The following is a 21693-nucleotide window of genomic DNA, read 5'->3' as shown; positions in this document are numbered from 1 at the left end:
GAGACATGCTAGCACTAGGAGACATGCTAGTACTAGGAGACATGCTAGCACTAGGAGACATGCTAGCACTAGGAGACATACAAGTTTGTTTTTGTTGTGTTTACCCAGAATTCCCTATGCTGTAGTCCACTTCCTGCGTTTGGAGCGTCTCCGGTCCGATCGGCGTAAACATATGCATCTGAACTACGCCAGAGTTCACTTCAAATGAATGGAAACTTGGGTTTTTATGTGGACCAGAGTTCAGGTTTTTAGGTCCACATCAGAGTTCACACGTCCCTAAATAAACCGGACTTTCTAAGCAAACAAACTGGAGTTCGATTGAAGTGGACTAAACATTTTTGACAAATTCTCTCCTAGTTTTTACCATGAAAACTCTTAAGCTCACTTAAATAAATAGATGTCTTGAATTATTTGAGTTTCAGTCGAGTTAGGCAGCTGAGCCGTGCCCCTTCTCACAGAAACCTGAAGTTATTTTTATCACACCGGTAATCACATGCAGCACACTTGCAATGAAACGTGCAGGTTGGAGAAATAGAAAGGAATCAGTGAGCCATTAGATTTGAGGGATTAATGAGGTTTTAATGTCTGCAGAGAAACAACAAAAAAAGATTAAAAAGCAAAGAGTCAACAAGTTTTCATCCAAACTCCCTCTTCATTAATGCATGCCGCAGGCTAAAATCTGACGCTCATGTCATCATACACACTGAATGGTAAATGTGCGCTGCAGGAGGGTTGCCTGGCAGCATCTTTATGATGCAAAGTGACTTCCTCAATAGACAAAAATGTGGCATCCTGTGTGTGTGTGTGTGTGTGTGCGCGCGTGTGTGTGTGTGTGTTTGTCCCGGGTGGGAAAATACCGAGAGCAGACAACAGCTCCATACATTCCTGCATTGATTGAGCCGTTCTGATATTCTTACACAGAAACGTAGCAGCCCAACATATTTAGAACAATCAGAGCATGTCTGGAAAAACAATGTCTTCCCACTCTCTGGTTTTCATTCAGTCAGGCCCCCTCATGTCTGGTCTGAGGGTCTGTTTGGGTCAGAGTCGCTTTGACTCTCTTCCACATCCTCAGCCTGTCAGCAGACAGAGAACAGCCCACAGTTCCCTGTCTGCACCGTTTACAGACAGGCTATGAACATGCTGAGGACCACAGAGGAAGAGTGGCAGCTGCCAGTCATCTGTGGCTGCAGGACAACAAAACGCTGAATGCTAAGAGGTTCACACTGACACTGTGGCTTTTTAAAGGTCCTACAAAACAGCAGCCCTCATTTATCAAATGGACCTCCAAGTGGAAAATACATGAACTTCATCTTCATAACAGATGTCAGTCTTATGTACACTCCTTCAAATAAAGTGTTTCCATGTTAGGGAGCAGATAGCTCAGGTTGGTGGTGTGTCTTTAGCTGCTCTTCTGTCAGCTAAAAGCTTGAAACTCTGATCAACTCTGGCTTAAAGGAACCGTTGTACATCATGAATCCATAACACATCAGCTTTCAGATGATTAATTTAGCATAAAAACTTCGTGTTGGCCTCTCAACGTTTTCTGTACAAATTATTATAGACAGAAAGTAAAACATTTAAATTCCTTGAATACTGAAGAATTCATTTAACCATTTATGCAGAATGAAGTGAGCATTCCCACTAACCTTGTTGTAGTAATGAACCTCCACCGTGTGCCACTGGCCGTCGCTGACGCCTCCCAGGATGAACGGAGAAACTGTGGTCTGGGTTTCTCCTGAGGAACAACAGCAGGGGTCAGGAGACGGACTCAAGCTGTCCAAACTGCGGCCCGAGGGCCATTTGTGGAACGTGGACTGATTGTGTGCGTCCCTTGACTTCAGCTCAAGAATGATACAAATGTTCAGATGTTGATGTAGAAAGATACTTTCTGGTTTTAATGAGGGCAAAATTATCAAAATGATATTAAAATCCTCTTACAATAGAAAATATTGGCACCAATATTTATCTCTAACTAACCATGTAGTTTACAATCTCTTCCAAGGTCAACATCTCTCCAGTGACCTTTAGGCAAAAGTTCACTTTGCTGCAAACAAATAGTCTTTTGATTACTTTATTAAACTTGGATGAATACAGGAAGTGTTTTCAAAGAAAGAGTGACCTAAATCCTAAATTCATTGCTCAGAATTGACAAACTAAATTTTCTTCCAATCAATACCTAAAATATTTTTAACATTTCGTTTAAAGAGCCAAACCTGTAAAACCTTTTTAAAGTTTTGGATCTATTTTGATTTACAGATCCTATTCCAACAATAAATCTGACTATTTGTTTAAGTAAAGTATTGAATGCTTAGTTTATTGTTGACAAGGTAAAAGAACATTATTTTGGCCCTCAGGTCCACTTGACTCGACGATTTTGTGTGGAGGCAATGTAAGAAAAAGAAACATGAAAATGTACCTGCAGAGAAGGTGAGCTGAATCTGCTCATTGATGATCTCCATGGCGATGAAGTCATGTTTCTCGTTGAAGCGTCCGTTATACATCAACAAACCGTTTGGCTCTTTTGTGGCGAATCTGAAAAACAAAATGATTACTTTTAATTTTTTCCAACCAACTCTGAGCTCTCATATCTGTTTCTGAAATAGTCGCTCATCCTAAAATTGACCTTAAAATAAGACTGTAATAATATTGTTAAAAATAAAACTAATAATGCTTTGAACAAGAAACAAAGTTCGTAAATGAATTTGAGAGAGACTTAAATATGTACAGAATATCTTAAGAATTTTCTAGGACACCCACAACATAATTTTAGATTCTGTACAAATTACAGGAGACAAATTGGAAAACTATTACCGAGCTGTTTGTATTTCCAATGTTTTTAGGCAACAGCCCATTAAAAACAATGTGATGCTGTCACTGCAACCATCAAAGATGTTAAAAGTTTATACTGAATACAAAAAGTATGATTAAAATAAGCTGATATGAAATCAAATGTGAACAGACAGTTATTTTACAACAGAGTGTTAGGGCCATGCTAAGACAAAAGAGAATAAAGTCATAATATTACAAGAATAAAGTCATAATATTACAAGAATAAAGTCACATAGGAATAAAGGTGAAATGATATGAGATCTTGTTATATTACAACTCATATTATTTAAACTTTATTCTTGTGCAACCTTTTTCTCGTAATTTTTTTTTCTTAGAATGTCAGTAATACTCCACCGTATTAGTTTGTATTTATTTATAGTAATTATTTTTATTTGAGTCCCTTAAATGTCAGAATTAGTTTATATTTACATTTCATTGCAACTTCATATATGTCTGTCTGACAGCATCATTTTAAAATCAATTACTCAGAACTTGCTCTTTACCAAGTACTTTTTCTATTCTTACTTAAGTAATTTCTTGGATGACTTCTTACTTTTACTTGAGTAAAAAACATGTTGAAGTCGTGCTTCTCTTACTTGAGGAAACGTTTTGGTTACCCACCTCAGTTTCGAGATAAAAAAAAAAAAAACATTTTCAAGATAAATGTAGGATTCACTCTGTTTAACCTCCTGTTTCCTGTTGCTTGGAGTTAAAATTACTGCTCAGGTTAAATTTTCTCTCAGAGTAAGTCTATTTATATCACACAACTGATAAAGTAGAAGCAGCATATGCTGGCAGACGTATGAGAGAGAAGAAATAGAGTAGTGGTCTGCTTTGACCTATTTAACAGCATCTACTATTTCCTCACATTCACCTTACTGTAAGAGACATTTCAAATTATATTAAATCATCATTTTTATTATCAGTTTGATCATAAGGGTAAACTCTCCAGATGATGAGGTTCACTGAAAGCTCAAGTCTCAGTGGAAAATGTGAATGTTTTAGTTGGCAGAAAAGGAATAGATAGGAGATGCACATTAAATGACACTAAAACAAAGCGAAGAAAACTAGGGCGAAGTCAAAGCTGAGGGGTGGGGACATCAGAGTGCTGCAAGTCGGGAAGCAGAGCGTACTAAGACAGCTCAGAGTGATCGCAAAAACATCTTTAAACATGTTTTCTCTTCCTCGCAGAAGAGAGAGCAGAACGCTCCTGGTGTCTAACCAAACGTTTAAGTCAGATTTGTGCTTCTGCACGCTCAAAGCCACATTAGAAGATTTGTGCTTTTTATATGCATATTTTAAAACACCCAAACATTTAGAAGCAGAGAGTTTATTTCGTTTCACTCTATCTGTGCACAGAGGGTTATAAAACTTCCCTTATTCACCTGTCTGCTGTGGTTTGTAGAAATGGGTCACTGGGATATTTAAAAGTTGTTTATGTACAAGAATAAAAATAAAACTCGCATTATTTCACTGCAAAAACACAAAAATTTACCACATATCTTAGTCCACTTGAAATAAGACAAAACTTAGAAGTAACTTTTTAGCAGGATACATGAGCTTGTTTTAAGTAATTGTTTACTTAAAACAAGCTCCTATATCTTGCTGAATGAATACTTTTAAGTTATCTTTGTCTTACTTAAAGTGTACTAAAATATTTGTGCCAGAATCTAGACAAAAATAATTGTTAAAATTTTGCGTTTTTGCATCTTCCACATAACAAACCAAACTATTTGTCTGCTGTGCAGATTGGCATCTGAATTTTCTGGTCAGTTACTCGACTAAAATGCAGCGTCCTCAGAGGAATTAATTTCTCCTCCGCAAAGGTCACTCTGACTCTTTGTCTTCGCTCCAATGGAGACATAGTTTTTTTCTGTGATTTCTATTTTACTTTCAGAGGAAAGATGCCGTTCAGACATCCGAATATCTATCTGTGCTGCTAGTTTTAGCAGCTGCAGCCCGCCTCGCCTCTCCTGAAGTCATCAGGGGGGATGTTGTCATGGTGCTGTTAGTGCAGGATTCCCGAGCTGAAGAGCAGCCAGGGGGCATTGCAACACTGACCTGCTTACTGAAAAAACCCCCACTAATCATGACCTCAGAGAAAAAAAAAGGATGCTGATGCTCCAGCAGATAATAGAGGTGGAGATAAGGCAAAAAGCCCAGAAAGCCAAAGAGAATCTGCATGTACATCCTCTTTCACTCTTTGACGTATCGATTTAAAAGGATGCTCCACATTGCCCCCCTTAAGCCCTCTGAACTATGAAGGTAATCAGCCAGAACTAAACAGCGACTTTACTGGCCTCACTGCGCGTCACATTAGGCACCCATCAGTAAAAATAACAACCAGCCTGGCCGTATGTGGGGGACCGTGTCACGCTACGATAACACGCCAAAATCCATAGGCTGGGATCAGTGGGGCGGAAAGAGGAAAACCCTCGGTGGGATTTACAGCATGTCCAGTAAAATCCACACAATTAACGTCTCAATATCTGCTGTAATTTTTAAATAGTTTACTTTGAGAAGATGGAAGTGAAAGTTTTAAAGCTGTATTAAATATGAAGGGCAAATAAAAGTAGGATCCATCCTAATACCTTAAATTATCTCCTGGTGCTTCCTTAAGTGAAAGTGTCTAACGGGCCGTTAATCTGGAAATTGGTTCAAGCGTCCAACGGGATGAACTGTAATGACTTAGGAGACATCTCAGCTTCCTGTGTCGCTTATTTATGAAAGTGTTACTGACAATACAAGGAAGAATCGTGATCGATCCTTTAATTCTTTACATTTACCATTTCCTATTACCTTAACTGTGGTAACGATTTCTCTGGTTACGGTTCTCCAGGGTTTATGGCTTTTAAAGTTGGTCATTCCAACCTTTGCAGTTTTTTCCACACTATTCTGCCCAGCAGGAAGATATTCCTCAGCACCAATAGGAAGGAACCAGAGAGGTGTTTAATGGTTCCTGCACAGGAAAGTATTTACACCCCTTCAGCTTTTTCATTTTTGCCAAATAACAACCAAAAAACGTCAGAATGTGTTTGTGATAAACCAGAGGGTCTGCAGAGAAAATTATAAAGAACAAATTAATGTTTCTAGATATATTTATATAATAGCAAATGCACACCAAACTAATGCAAGGAGTGAGTCCAACAAGTAGTCTAAAGATCTTTGAAAAGCCTGGAAAATTATTGATCAAAACGTCTTATAAATAAAAAGTTCTGACCTATTGGCAGCAAAACCATTTAAAAACCAGTTCAGAAACACTAAAGCTGCACATATCCACCATATTGACCTAACTGGTGCTCAGATCATTGTTTTTCTGTAAAGCTCTTTTGTCTTGATTTAATCTAACAGAGACCATTGGATTATTGGATGAAAAACAACAACAAATCAGATCCTAAAAATGCAAAATGTTGTTTATGTTCTACCTGCAGAGCAAACAAATACTGTATTTCTACCAGGCTCCTTTACTTCATGATAGATTTAAAATCACATTTCCTATGGAATACTAACAATGTTTTATATTTTCCCTCATTCACTGAGATTATTCACAACATCAAAATATTATCCAAACATGCTTAATTTACAGAATAACTATAAACATCAACATAAAAAAGCTTTTTATTTTACATCTCTTGATGAGTTGAGCCCAAAACAAAGGACTGCATTTATGGTGAAATCTAAGCCTTGCCTGTAACGTTCCAGGCCTAAAATTAGTTTTCACTCCTGAAGAGCTGGATCCGGGTCCGGAGTTGCCATAATGGAGGCTTTTTTCAGTGAGAAACCGGATCAGCGCTGGCTCAGGTGACAGACCCGACACCTTTTTCACAGCAGCTACTTCGCAGCTCCTCCAACGAGCCTCTGAAACACGGCCCGCTTTCAAAACCGGTCCGAGCAGTTCTTCATCAAAAAGGGGCCGTCATCGGATCCTTAAAGACAGACCAGGTCCGTAAAGCTCACTGAGGGGGTTTTGTTTCCACTGGTGGCCTTTGTGAGCGACAGCCGCTGCAACATCTGCGCTAAAATGTCAGGACGCATTTCTGTGTGATATCTGAAAGCCGACACTTGTTTTGGCCTGTTGTGACAGATACGAAACACGGTGAACAGCTTTTAAAACGGATTTTATTTCATCTCACAGATGGGGAGGCCCGTCTGTCTTGGCATGCAGTTTAACTTTGACCCGAAGCATCTGGCTAAATTAGGTGAAATCACTACTTACAAAACCTACATTCTGCTGAGTAAATCCAAAGATTTATTCAATTCAAGTGCTCCTTCTGAAATGTGATCGCAGCCAATTATACCAAATCAAATTATACAAAGTATTTGAGTTTACTCTGAAAAATTTAAACTTCCATTTTGCAAATTTTCGTACTTCCATTTGTGTCTCTACCGCTTCTAAAAAGCCCAAGTGCTTAAAAAAACACAGTCAGTTAAATTGTTTTGGTGTCTAGAAATGAGCCGTTTCAAAAACAGTTGTTAAGTCACCGTTACCTAGCAACCCAAGTGGAGCTCCAGTACGTTTGGTCAGCTGGTTTTACTGCTGTATGCGCCGTAAAGTGGCTGCTGGAAGAGACAAGTGTTTTGTTTGCTGACGTACCATCCAAAAACCACTCGCTGCATTCTTGTTGGTTATGAAGGAGGTCCTACTAATGCTTTTTAAAGATGTATGGTTGTATAATTTCTAGGGCTGTAACGATTCCTCGAAAATGTATTTGCCTCAAAGCTTCGTAAAATTATGTTTTATTATTTAGCGCACCGTGTTCCAGCCAGATCATTATTTGTGTTGGGCAGTGCGCTCACTTCCACCTCTGAGTTGCTGCTATGCATTAGCAGCATAAGGGCAGAGCCTCTGGGTGTCTGTCGTTTTTTGGGGGACTGATACGTGTTTTTAAAGTTATGGACACAACGGTTGGAGTACAACAGCTTTTCCCCTTCCGGTAGTGTGCGGTTACAATTTGAAGGCAAACGGTGGGAAAGGCGCTGCCAGCTGGAGTTATACAGAGAGAAAAAAAGACAGAATCGTAAAAACAATCACTAGATTACTAAAATATTCTTTTACAACAGCCCTAATAGTTTGAGTTGGGGGCGACAAGAGGACCTAAAACATCTCATTCTACACTGAACAGACTAAAATCTCATTATCTGAGAATGATTTTGTGCAGAAAATTTAAAGAACATGTTTTGTTGAGGCGTATCCTAATCTGGTCAAGAAAGCATAATAGGTCACCTTTATCATACATTCATCATTTTACATTTTTACACCCATTTAAAACATTTTTTACGGTTCCCTTGCTCTGAGTATCAGATGACAGTCGAGGTGATTGTCAAACCTGTCAAGGTTTGAGTGATCAAATAAATTTGACTCCATCTACATTCATGCCTAGAAATAACATTCCCAAGAGCATGCCCCGATTTCTTCGCTACTGGGTTACACAGACTGACCAGAAGCAGAAATCACAAGGAAGAACGACTGCAGTAATGATGATGCTGATGAGACAGCTTCTGTCAGTCACCGCCAGTGAGAGGAAGACTGTGCTGAAATAGGCCAACCTCTGACTCACAGCTCAAAGTGACGACTGACACAGTGACTGCAATAAGACCTGACTTTATGGGAGTAAGATCCGCCCGTTATGCAACCACCCTCTCCAAAAACAAAGCTTTTTTGGCTCATCTTTTAGTTAACGTAGCTGCTCACTTAGCCGACTCTAATGGTTCAGTATCAGAGCTTTACTCTGACTCTGAAGTGGCCCTTATGAGGAGGACTGTTTTCCAGTGATGCTATTACTGTCACTTACCTCCATTAAGGTTCTGTAAATCTGAGCACCCAATGGTGGAGGTGAGCTCTAACCCATGTGTGATGTGGAGGTGGGTGGAGTGTGAATCACTGACAGGCAGTGGAGCTGGAGGAGCTTACGTGAGGGAGAGGGTAAAGTGAAAGCGCTGGCGGAGGCCCTTGAAGGTGAGGAAGGAGTTTGGAGGGAAGTTGCGAGTGGTCATCTCGCAGTAGGGCTTCTCGTAGACGCCAGACGGACACTCGCACTTGAAGCCGCCGACCAGCAGGTTCACGCAGGTGCCTCCGTTCTTGCAGACTCCAGCAGCGCAGCGACCCGAACGGGACGACAGCTCGCAGCGCTCTCCTGGAGATCGATGGAGAGGAGGAATGAGGATTAATACAATTCATGACCAGGAGGTTTGACATACATCCCTTAAAATGATCAGTTTCTCTGATTTTACTCTTTATAGGTAAATGTCTGAGGAAAATTAACATTGTTCTTTTATTCTATAAACTACTGACAACATGTCTCCGAAATTCCAAGCGTACTGTGCAGTAACATAATCCTAATCCTAATATCTATGATGTAAAAAATAGCTTCAAATTCAAACAGGTCTGCAGGGCAAATTAATAAAGAAATAATTGATTAGGAGCATCAATTAACATCTGATTTCAAATTCTCATGCATCATTATCGTTGCGACGTGTTTAGACTATGAACCGTGGTTTATTTCTCCTCGGCGGTGTCTGCAGGGTTAACCTTTCTCTGCTCTGACGCCCCCCGCCTCCCTCTGGGAACCCGGCTGCAGTTTGAGCTCAATTCTCATTCAGCGAAACAACATGATGGCTCAAGAGCACCGAGCTGGAAGTGGTTTTGAAGACAAAATGATTGCACTTTTCTCCAGACCGTGGCAGCTCAGGACGATTTTCTGAGCGCTTTTCACACTTTGCAGACGGCTTGATGACTTCATCAGAGCATTACAAGAAATCAGACAAGAAAAGAGAGTTTGTGTGCTGCCTACACATCAGACACGACATCCATGTTTCTAAAAGTGTGATAAAATAAATCTGACTTTGTAGATTTATTTGAAATAAATTGACTCTTCATGATCAGGTGAAGAGTCAGTAAAATACCAAACAGTCTTTCTTCTAAGGCTATTTTTTGTTAAATTGAGGTTAAAGTTCTACTGAAGCTATTAATAGTTTATTAATTTTAATAAACAAACAAATGAAGTAATAATAACATTAGCATGATAAAAAGATTGATCAACAAAAAATTAATTATTATTAATGAATTCAATATTATTAATGAATTATTAATAATATTTAATTATTATTAAATGAATAATAATTCATTTATCACTGGACTAAAATGTTACCTAATATATATAAGGTAACAAAGTAAATCACAATAAATTGCTTCAACTGTTACAGACTGGGATTGAGAAATTGTTTCAAGATAAAAGGAAACAAACAGAAGAAAAATGAAAATTGCAAGCAGATGATTGTAGTTGAGGGAAAATGTTTTTTTTCCTGCTTTTTCCTTTACAAACTATTACAGGTTTGGCTGATTTACAGCCAGCTGTTTGTAGGTTTCACTCCTATTTGACAACCTATAATTAAACATTTATTTTTAGAATATGCTCCTAGTCTGTTGCATGAAACTGTGACTCCAATGAATATTATTTACCATCAGGAGATTGCTAAGAAGTTTATTAGATTGATCAGTGGAACTAATCTCTCTTATTTAGTAACAATTAATTGAGTTTCCAATCAGTAAAAATAAAAAGTTCAGAAAACAATAAGCAACTAAGTTGGACAATACATCAGGTTTTCTAATTTTTATATTAATCGTGATTGAAAACTATCAAGGAAATTAAACTAATATGCTACGGTTAAGTATAAACGGATGAAATGTAAGTAAACTGGGCCAAAAAGGCGACGGTTGGTTTCATAATGGTGGACTGAACTGGAGGAGAGACAAATTGATAGAAAAAAATTCTCCAAACATTTACAAAAAATAGATGTGAAACAGCAGTTTTGAATCTTGAGCTAAGCTTTTTAGCCATGTGTGATCTGAGGAAAATAAAACTCTTCCAAATCAGTGTCACTGAAATTATGGTCAGCTGCAGTTTTCCTGAATAACATGCATCTTATCGCGGTCATCCGGACCGTCGGGACTGCAGCATTTGCTGAGGCGAGACTGTTTGTCGTCCCCTGGGTGAGCAGGAATTTGTGTCAAAGCCACTCAGTCAGCAGGGCGAAGGTTTCTGCAGCGCTACTGTAACAATGACACACACCCAGAGCCCACGTCTTCAGCCTGCAGCTCCGATTATCAGGCTCTTTATTTACCCCCGACGATTAATCACTCCATTCAGTTTGTTCTTTGTCTTGAGGAAACTCCATTCAGTCTAAATAAACTCACGAGTTCTTGGTTGGGATGTTAAGAAAAATATTCTTGGAGGGAAAGTAATTTAGTGTTTTGGGCTAATATTCAGCCATGTTTTTCTGCTTAGCCATGCATTCAGAAACGTATTATAATAAGTAGCTTAACTCATGTTTGTTCTGCGATGCTTTTGTTTAGACGTTTTAATACTTTACAGCAAACCCTTCCTATTGATGGTTCTAGAGTTGAACTGAATTAATTTATGTGTAAAGTTTTATTCTCATCAAAAGTGGAAAGCAAATTATGTGCCAGAAGAGTTAATAAAGCAGTTAAAATTCCTGTAGATAAATTTAAGGTTGGTATTTTTGTCTATTTTGTAACGATGATATCAGTTGTGATTAATCCACATTTTCCAAACACTGCTCTATATTTTGTACCTACAGGTTCATGTAAGCTTTAGTATCCTAACCACTGCCATTTATAATAGGTACATATTCGTAAGGAGTCCCCCATGGCTGAATGTTTGGTCCTTTTAAATTATGCGTTTCAACACTGGGGAGAATTTATCTGCAGTCAAAGGCGTCACTACAAAGGATTGGCTCATAGGAGCCGGATTGAAATGCATTCCACACTTTTCACTTTCCACAGATTTTTCCACAGTTTTTAATGTGTAAAAGTTCAACAAGTAGTAATATTTTGCAATAAACTTAACATCAACTGTTGTTTTAATTTAGGTAATTTGATGTCGGCATTTTAGCTCATAACTTTTTACTGGTATTCTTTCTTTTAAAAAATTATCATATTTCTGGCTAAATAAAGATTAAATAATCTAATACACTGATGGGTTATTTAACATAAAGTGTTATCAATTGATGATTGATGGAAAGTTTTCTCTGCTTGTATTAATTGCGCTTCATCTGTTTTTTTTTTTTATCTCTGTAGCAAACTGCTGCAGTCAGGTGTCTCTAAAACTAAGCTTTTCCTCACAGAGCTGCCTTGTTATTAATTTAAAAACCTGTTGAAAGCAATAAAGCTTTCAGACTCTTTTTCCTTGCAATCAAAGAGGACAAACACTGCAGCGCAACATCAAGTCAAAACCACTCTGAGATATGACTTCCTGTGGAGAAGACATATTACCAGAGCCGGTTTATTGCTCTTCGTTTATTGCTATCGGGTAAATGCCTCCGTGTGGTCAGACGTTTTTACTGAAGGAAACCCCCCACCAGGTGCTGCAGCCAGGTGAGCAGGACATCGGAGCGTGGGATGGGATTCAGGGTCAGAAACGATTCAATCAATAACTCAAACGTGTCTCTCCTGATATATTCACGCCTCTTTTTACGTCCAACACAGTAAACAAACAATGTGTTTGTTGCTGGTTTACATCACTAAGCAGCAACTCGCAAACAACCAAAAAATCCAACTTAATTTTATACAAAAGATAATAATAATACTTTAAAAAGTGTTTGTCTGAGTAACTAACTACAGGTGTTAATAACATCTCTGATCACATATGAACTTGATTTAAGTCAGTTTTACTCAAACAGTCCTGCACAGAAATATTTGAATTGAGAGGCGTTAGAAAAATCCAAAATAATGAGCAAATATCAGTTTAATTCAAAGAAATCTACAAAACCGAGCTAAAATGAGTTGAGATAACCCACAAAAACACAGCAATATAATATAAATAAATATATCACCCCCTTCATCCTCATATTTAAATATTTGCTTATTGTTTTCTGTAATATTCAAGAATTCAAGGATTTTTTATTGTCATACCACCTTTGCTTGTTTATGGTTCGAAATTCAGACAGTTTAAGAAATCTAATACACAAATAAAAAATAAATAAAGTAATTTATGTGGTATATAGATGTGTACCTAAACAAAGTGCGTGTTTTATGTAAATAATTGATGATTTATATTCATCTGCTAAATAGGTTTTGTGGCATGTTGTATTTTCTGTAACACATAATAAACATGAAAAACAAAACTGAATCCAGTCACTAGCATCAAACCTGACAAATGGGATGGAAAATGATAGGCCTTGTGAATTAATAACATCCACATATTTAAATTTCCCAATAATAAAATGAACTTTATTATTAAGCTGCATGTCAATACCTACTTTAATCTGCATCCATAAATATTAAGTACAGATTTTTACAAGGCTGTATTTGCATAAAAGAACCGTATTATTGCACAGAAATCCTGCATTGAAAGTTTCTTTAAAGGTATTACAACTTAATTTTATTTTTTAGCATCTTGCAGTGAAAAGAGTGAGTGGTCTCATCTGGATGAGCCAAAGATGACAAACCCAGTGAGTAAAAGTCAGTTTCACCAAAGTATTTTGTACAAGGAGGAGCTGAAACAAGCAACCACTCAGGATTATGAGGTGAATAATAAGATCAGATCAGTAAAGCAGCAGATTTATGCGCAAGTAATTTGCTCTTTTCATGATGCTACAGGTCATCTGGAAGCTGATCCACTCAAACACGCCTCACTGTTGTTAAATCAGAGAATTCTTATTTTAGTCTGATAATTTCACACAAAAGACTCACATTAAAACACAAATTAAGTTCCGGATGTTTCTGTTTCTTGAACAAAACAACCATAAAATTAGGAAAAGATTTATTTAATAAGCATTTCAAGAATTTATGAATCAGTAGGGGGTCAATAAAGTAAGGAGGATTATTGATTGTCTTGGACCTGGCTTGTAATATTCAATCAATTTCTTATATTTCATTTTCTATTCCTATTGTTAGCAACCATTACTAATAAACGTATAAACAAATCTCTATCTTTAATTAACCTCACATATTGCATACCTGAGACAAATTTAGGTTTAGCTTAACTTATTTATATCAAGGCAACAATATAGAGAAATAACATTTTAAACAATATGGAGGGCTACGAGGAGTGTATGGCAAACCATTTATATATACAATTAAAAAGAAGTGGGCCAAGAATTGAGTCTTGTGGTATTAATTTGAAACAATGATAGCTTGTAACACATTGCTCATGTTTTCAGCATATGATTCAAACAACCACACATAAAATCATGTTTGATGTCTTCTGAGTAAGAATTTTATGGTTGAATGTGTATATGCCTTCTTAAAATCCATAATTACTGCTCCAGTTTCTGTACCCTAATCAAGTGATTGTTTAATCTGTTTAATAAAGAAGCAACTAAGACAAGCTGCACAACAATGAGGACAAAAACCAAATTGTAAACGTTATAAGTAACTGTTTCATTTCGGGCTCCTTATTATTTTGTTGTAGCTTAGATGCATTTTCACACTAAACAAAAACCTTCCCTGTTCTGTTGGAGTCTGTTTTTAATTAAGAGAAGACTAATACTCTAATCCCTGATGTTTATGTGTCTGGTAGATTTATGCACCACATAACAGTAATAATAGCAAGCTGTATCAAAGCTTTAAAATCAAGCTGCTGGATTCCTGAGAGCAGCTAATCATGTGCCAAATTAAACCCCGATGATGTGTGTACCAATATGTTAATGTGATCGCAGGCAATCAGACTGGTGATAATTAACTGCAACTAGATCTAAGATGAAAGATTGCTCTGGATTGTTACAGCAAAGCATCAGCATTTATTTAAACATAAAACTGGCACGCTCAGTGGGCGTCAGATTAATGTAAACTTTGATAATGTGGCTCAGGCTGGTTCATTCTTTCTTCTCTGATTTGCAGTAAATTCAGTAAAACATTGACATGTTTCTGCTTATTGCCTGCTGTTTTCAGTCATTATTATTTAGTGGACCACCCTGTGACTGACTGTGTACTGAACAGGCGAAGTCAAGCACATGCAAAGATTAAAATAGCAACCACAGCTGAAACCAGATGTTTATACTCTTAACAGAAATTTCATTCAAAATGAGCTATGAAAACCGTTATAATAATGTTGGTCACAGAGAATAACAGGGAAACCAGAATAAACAAAAACCTGTTGTGGCATCAGAAGTTTACAGGAATCATAAACTGGACATGGCTCACGTTGTCACCAGATTATTTCAGTATCTTCGTTACTCTGACCATAAATTAAATACACATCAATTCTCTAAACCACTGGTGTGAAACTTAAGGCCCGCGGGTCAAATCCGGCCCGCCTTAGCTCACTTAAACTGGACTTTAAGATAACAGTTGTTTACTTAAATATTATTTTATCAGTCAAATCAAATCAGTTTTCATTTGTATAGTTAACAAATATTGCCACGTATTAAGAAATACAAATTGGACGCAGAGAGATTTTAATGGTTTATTTATGGGTTACCAAGTATTATTGGTCTAATTTCTATTACAAATATCTTAGTACACTTGAAATAAACAAAATTAACTTACAAGTAACTTTTTAGCAAGATCAAGGAGGTTGTTTTAAATCAATAACTTTATAAGTGAAATAATCTGCCAGTGAAACTATTACTTCATTAATATTAAGTAACTATTGACTTAAAACAAGCTGCTTGATGTTGCTGAAAAGTTACTTTTAAGTTAGTTTTATATTTTTTCAAGTGCACTAAGATATTTTCAATAGAAACTAGGCCAAAAATACTTGGTAATCTTTTGTGTTTGTGCAGTATATGCTTTCTGTTCACGAATCAGTGCTGTGAAGTGAGACGTTTTCTTCAGGTTGATTTTTCTCCAGGGACAAACTACATGCAAATTCTCCTCTTTTTAAAAATGGTGTATGCGACTGGAAAAGCTTTTTATTAATTCTCAGCAGCAAACTGTGGAGGCTTTTAGTGTTTGGCAGGCGATCATAGACACTGAGATGTTCTGAATGTGGAAGTTTGCCTTATTTTCTTTGAGCCAAAGCTGGAGCATGCCTGCATATTTAAATCCTGATCACAAAAAGGGCAAAGAAAAATCACTTTCCGAGGGACTGAGGTGAGCATTTAGCAGGTGAGTACTTTCATGCATTAAAGTGTGAGGATGTTTTAAAAAGATGCTGCTCTCCTGCTGAGCCTTTTCTGCAGGAAAATGTGCTCAAGCTAAACAACATGTTGTTCTCCAGCATCTACAAAGTGACTCAGCCAAAGGAAACCATTCACTTCGTCCCTTTGCCTTTTCCTCCCTGCTACCATCTGGCGACGCCCACGTCGCCTGCTCACGCACTAGAAGACACACAAATATGCATTAACAGACGTAGAGTCCCCAGATCGTCTGCGTACGCTTGCTACACACATCATGGCATCTCTCCGGCACTTACCCACCCACCCAGACTCATGGAGGGCGTAGCTGAGCACTCGAACACATACCGAGCCCCATCAAAGTTTGGAGCCTGGCAAACTCGACACTCATGCAAAGAGAAGCAGCGGGAGCTTTGGATCAGAGGAAAACCCCTCAAACAGAACCTGCCTGAATGACCCAGTTTGATCAGGAAACATCAGCTGCAGGTTTATTTTCAGATGCAGGACCTTCTGCACCTGGAGCTCACAGCACTCGCATTCAAACCTCACCAGCCGATGGGAATTAATTCTGAAAAGTGTGGGTAAAAGTACACCCACTGCTCTCCCGCGCTGATTCACGTTAAAAGCTCCTGCCATCCAGCTCCAACACCCACTGCTGTGTGAGAACCAATAAGTGCCACTCAACCTGGACTCAGAGCGACCGGGCCCACACACTTAGCAGCCGACACTATTTCAGGCTTCATAAGCAGCTTTGCAAATGAGTGGAAAGGAAAAGAAACCTTTTCTGTATTTGATGAGGTGTGATTTAATGCATATGTAACAATAGAAAACATTTTTAGCTGGAGGCAAACATGACTGGCATCCATTTTAAATACCAGCCGAATCATTGGTGCTGATCTCCTGCAGCCAGGGCCGACCCAAGACTTTTTGGGCAGATTTTCATTAGAGGCCCCTCACAGCAACATGTCAACACCAGATGCTTCATCTATGATTTATAGGTATACGTTTGAGTAAAATGAACATTGTTTTTTTATTCTATGAACTACTGACAACATGTCTCCGAAATTGCAAGAATAATACAGTATTTACTTGCAGAAAATGAAAATTGGTCAAAATAACAAAAGATGCAGAGCTTTCAGACCTCAAATGCAAAGAAAACAAGTTCACATTCATTTAGAAACAACAATGCTAACATTTTCACTCAAGAAGAGTTCAGAAATCTATATTTGGTGGAAAAATCAGGAGTTTTTTTATAACCAGGAGAGTGCAGTGGGCTCTTACTTTTTTCCAGAGCTGTATATGTTGTGATAGAGAAATCATCAATATCAATAGATAATCCATTTGATAGAATATTCAATCATTTCATTGAACTGCGATCTAGGACCGCATAGCATTCTGGGGGATGTAGGCAAAGGAAAGGCTCTCAGGGCGAGCAAAGCAAGGTTGGTGGCATCAACTCACTCACTCACTCTTTGGTTACCTAGCAACAACTTGGTGAGTAATTTGTGGTTACCTAGCAACAACTTGGTGAGTAACTTGTGGTTACCTAGCAGCCACCAGCAGTTTCAGGTTTTGCCACTGCTTTAAAAAAAAAAAAAACAATGACCAAAACAGCAAAGGTCATGTAACCAGTTTGACAGTATTTCAGATATTTAAAACAAAAAAACTAAACAATAACTAAAAATATCACCTGATATGAAACACTTATATCATGATAAGATTTTCAGCCATATTGTCCAGCCCTTATACTTACTATCATTAGCGTTTGTAATTAACTTATGTCACACCCGTGTTATTATGACTATTGATTTTAACCTCACAAGAGTAGCAAAAAATATATAAAAATATAAAAATGTAGCATTTTAAGTGTTGAAGTGTGCCATATTATTCTAACTATCCAATAGTGATATCAGCTGATAAAAACTAATTTTACAGTAAACAAGTAAACTCTACAGCAGGGAGTTTTGCAACGATCACAACCTGATAGCGTTTCAATATGGTTTATTCACCGGTCAGAAAAAAATCGGATTTTTAAGTTTCAGAGACATTAATCTGGGCCAGCTGATAGTAAATTCTGCTGATTTCTCTGTGCATGTATAATATTGACATCTTTGTAATACACAAGTCATGTATCCTCAAATAGAGTTTTTTCAAAAATCCTACCCAACTAATTATCCAACAAGAACCTTGGTTTGTTCAATGACGGCAAGAAACCCTGAGTCTCATTAAAAGTCAGGATTTGACCCACTTAACCTCTATAAAAAGATGAGGGTAACAACATTCATTTCCATATTGAATAAATTTACATTTTAAACTCAGTTTTTTTTTTTAGCATATCCTTATTTCCTTTAGCCATAAACTACATCAGATGATCTTTCACCCTTTGAAGATGTAATAAAAATTTACAGTCCTGAGTAAATAACAAATTTTGTGACCAGTTTGTCGTTTTGGCGCCGTCAGTAATAAATTAACTCATCATGATGCTGAAAGAGGAAGCCGCTGTCCCTTCAGTCTCAGCATATTCTGAGACTTGTGTTGTTTTTTCTCAAGTATTTTGACTACAAGGCATTTAACAGCCGGGACGCACAGTACATCCGCAGCCATAATTAAAAATTTATCATTTCCTTCCCTTGTTCTCTTCAGCAATACTTCTGTGAACAGGACTAGATCTACTTTCTTTGGAGAAGTGTTTTTGAACACTTGAAGATAACCTAAAAGGGAGAAAAACAGAGCTTATATCACTAATCATTTTGTTAAAAAAAAAAAATTAGATGAAATAATACCAGAGATAACAACTTGACAGACAAAATGGTAGAAATGTAATCTAATCTGTCAAAGATCAGATCAGCTGTATCTTAAAACTGTCAGGCTAGCAAGAAAGTCAGGTGTACTTTGTTTTTACAATCCTATAACCCTCAGATAAGTAAATAATCTGGTATATTTTTCCTGTAGCTTTCTACAAGTGGAATGAGTCGACTCAAATCAATACCTCATCACTCAGATTGTGTCGGCAAAGCTTTTCATTAGTGGACGGTCTGTACCAATAAAGATCCACGTGCAATAAGGGCTGAGGAAGAGGTCAAAGGGTGAGATGTAAACAATGAAGTCCCAGTGAAACATTTGTGAAAGAGTCAAAAATGAACACTTGGAAGGTGGGATCCAAACAAGTTTAATGGAAAACAAACTAAGGTAGCATAAGTTATATCGCAATGTTGAACAGATGAATTAATTTGACTAGATAATCCATAATCTCAGGAGTTTAAAGAAGCCTCTTCTACTGTCTCTAACAACAAAAGTTTTCTATTTCTATTGGCTGATGACTAGCCATGTGTTTATTTCTCTAACCAATTAAACATTAGACCTGATTTCTATGGATATACATACAAAAACCTCAATGTTAAGTCTGACATTTTCTTTAGAGTTAGATATTTTATCTTTTTAGACAAATCAAAACTGATTTGTCAAGTTGGGGTCTATCTAAGCCTGGGTGGGATTAATAAAAATCTTAATCTACAAAAAAGCCTTTAATCCCAAAGCCCAAACTGAAATTCGTAATTTCTTTCAGTATTCATGAACTAATTAGATTCTTTTTGCAGTTTTGATTCTGCTGTTCTGTGTGAACACAAACGCTCAGAGGCAAACGAGTAAGTTTAAATTGTGTTGTAACAATTTTATTTAGAGATATAAGTTGTAATTTTGTAATTCGTGTAAAGAAGACTAGATTTGTAGTCATTGTTTCATTGTGGCCTGCTTTAAATGAAATTTAGGATTTATGTTATATATGACATTTTATCTGGCAGAGAAAAGATTTTAGCCGCTGTTAGCTAGCCAAGCTAAGTTGGTAGCATCATCTAACTCACTCACTCTTTGATTACTTAGCAACAAGCTGCTGGGTAACAAGAAGCTTCAAGTCCCACCCCCAACTTTGGTTGCCTAGCAACAACCTGTTGAGTAATTTGCACAGTAGCAGTTTTAGGTTTCGCCACGCTGCCTAATAACTGTTTAAAAACATAAGCAACGGTGTGGCAGTACTTCAGATATTTAAAACAAAAAAACTGATCAATAATTATCGATATCGACTGAAACCCTTATAAGGTGATATGTTTTTCAGCCATATCGCCCAGCCCTGACCGTCAGTAACTTACAGAGCACCACACATTCAGTACCTGATGTGGACAAATGACAATCAGGAATGGAGGTCTTACCTGTGAAGTCCTCAAGGCACTCGCAGGTGAAGCCCCCCTCCCTGCTGCGGCACACACCGTGCGCGCCACACGGCTTGGAGTAGCAGAGGTCAATCTCAGTCTCGCAATAGTCTCCTGTAAAGCCGGCAGGGCAGCGGCAGCGCAGCCCGGCGATGGGATGGATGGGTCTGAACAGGATGGTGTCGGACGCCACGAACGGCGCCAGGCTGTTGAATTTCAGCACCGACACACACTTCATGTAGTTCTCACACGGCTCGCGCAGGCAGATGTTGTCGTCAAAGGGAAGCACCTCCTGAGAGGAGATCTGTGCCAGGAGGCTGCGGTTCAGATAGAGCCTCTCCTGGAGCTCCTCCGAGCCGAAAAACTCCCCACTTTCAGGCCCCGTGCCGGGCCTGTCGCTCCCGAGACGTCCGGGACGCTGGTGTCCGTCTCCAAACACGGGAACGGCCACGGACAAGCTGACGTTGAGGATGCGTGCGCTAACGTCCGTGTCATCTTGGACGTTGAAGATGACGACGTCTTCGGGCGCAGCGCAAAGGACGCGAGCCACGCCGTCCAGGAACTGGGAGAGCAACAGGGACAGAAAGTGCTCCTGGGAGGTGTTGGCCAGGCGTAAGGTGATGCTGTTGGACAACATCTCGTCGGTGATGATGGTGACCTGGAGGAGGCACTGAGCTGATACAGAGTGGATGCCATCTGAGAAGAAACACAGGAGGCACATCGGATTAACGTGACTCGAAGCTGGGCGTTAAAATAACCATATCTAGTTTTCTTCAAATGGACATTTTATGCAAAATTCACATTTTGGACATTTTTATACGTCTCAACTTCTTCTAAGAGCAGCTTAAGTGCTTAAGAAAAACCCAACAGCCAGTTCTCTGGCAATAAGTTAATGTTTGTTGGTGCCTGGAAAATTAGCACTGTGACGTTACCTAGCAACCACAGCCAAGCCCAGTTCGTTACCTAGCAATCCAAGCAGAACTCGAGCACATTTGGTCAGCTGGTTTTACCAATGAAACTTTGCAAAAAATAAAAAAATAAAGATAAAGGTTTCTTTTCATTTGTGTTTGTTTTGGTTGCTTTATATCTGACTTTTTGTATATGAAAAGAAGTAATTTTGTACCCAGCAGTGATCGCACTGTTCACTAAAAGTAATTTTATCTAACATTGTCATAATTTACTGTGCGAAAATATGACTGATTCATATTCATAGTAACTCTAACAGGGAAAAGGGACCCAAGCTATAAAATATATGGGGATAAATTACATTATCAATTCAATTTGGACATTTCTGTCATTGTTATTTCTAACACTTCATAAAATAATTAAACTTGAAGAGAAGTAAGCTGACAGACAGTGAAGTTGGTGAATTGACACTGTGCCATTCTAGTATTTTAAAGTAAAAGTAAAAAAGAGAGTGTGGATCCCAGCATTTTTTTGTGAAACCATTTCTGTTCCTCCATAATTTAATAAAAACAGTTTAGCCTGACATAATATGAACTGAGTAAAACTCTGTTTATAGATGTATTTCCAAACATCACTATGCTGCTGTATCAGTAGAAAAACCATCTTATAAATA

At 38.1% G+C, this 21693-nt stretch overlaps 1 protein-coding gene across 4 annotated transcripts in view; it reads right to left on the bottom strand.

The window, feature by feature from the left end:
- celsr2 (cadherin, EGF LAG seven-pass G-type receptor 2) overlaps positions 1 to 21693 on the bottom strand; it is a 77929-nt gene that overhangs the window by 27340 nt on the left and 28896 nt on the right. For all 4 annotated transcript variants that reach the window (XM_028002156.1, XM_028002157.1, XM_028002159.1 and 1 more), the window contains exons 2-5: positions 20115 to 20810; positions 8744 to 8966; positions 2420 to 2535; positions 1650 to 1738 (exon numbers count right to left, since the gene is read on the bottom strand). In XM_028002156.1, the coding sequence (XP_027857957.1) occupies positions 1650 to 1738; positions 2420 to 2535; positions 8744 to 8966; positions 20115 to 20810 (1124 nt within the window). The remainder of the gene's footprint in view (positions 1 to 1649; positions 1739 to 2419; positions 2536 to 8743; positions 8967 to 20114; positions 20811 to 21693) is intronic.

The sequence above is a fragment of the Xiphophorus couchianus genome, chromosome 20 (genome assembly GCF_001444195.1).
Source record: "Xiphophorus couchianus chromosome 20, X_couchianus-1.0, whole genome shotgun sequence".
NCBI lineage: Eukaryota > Metazoa > Chordata > Actinopteri > Cyprinodontiformes > Poeciliidae > Xiphophorus > Xiphophorus couchianus.
The sequence above is the reverse complement of the archived record's forward strand: the minus strand, read 5'-3'. Positions and strand labels throughout refer to the sequence as shown.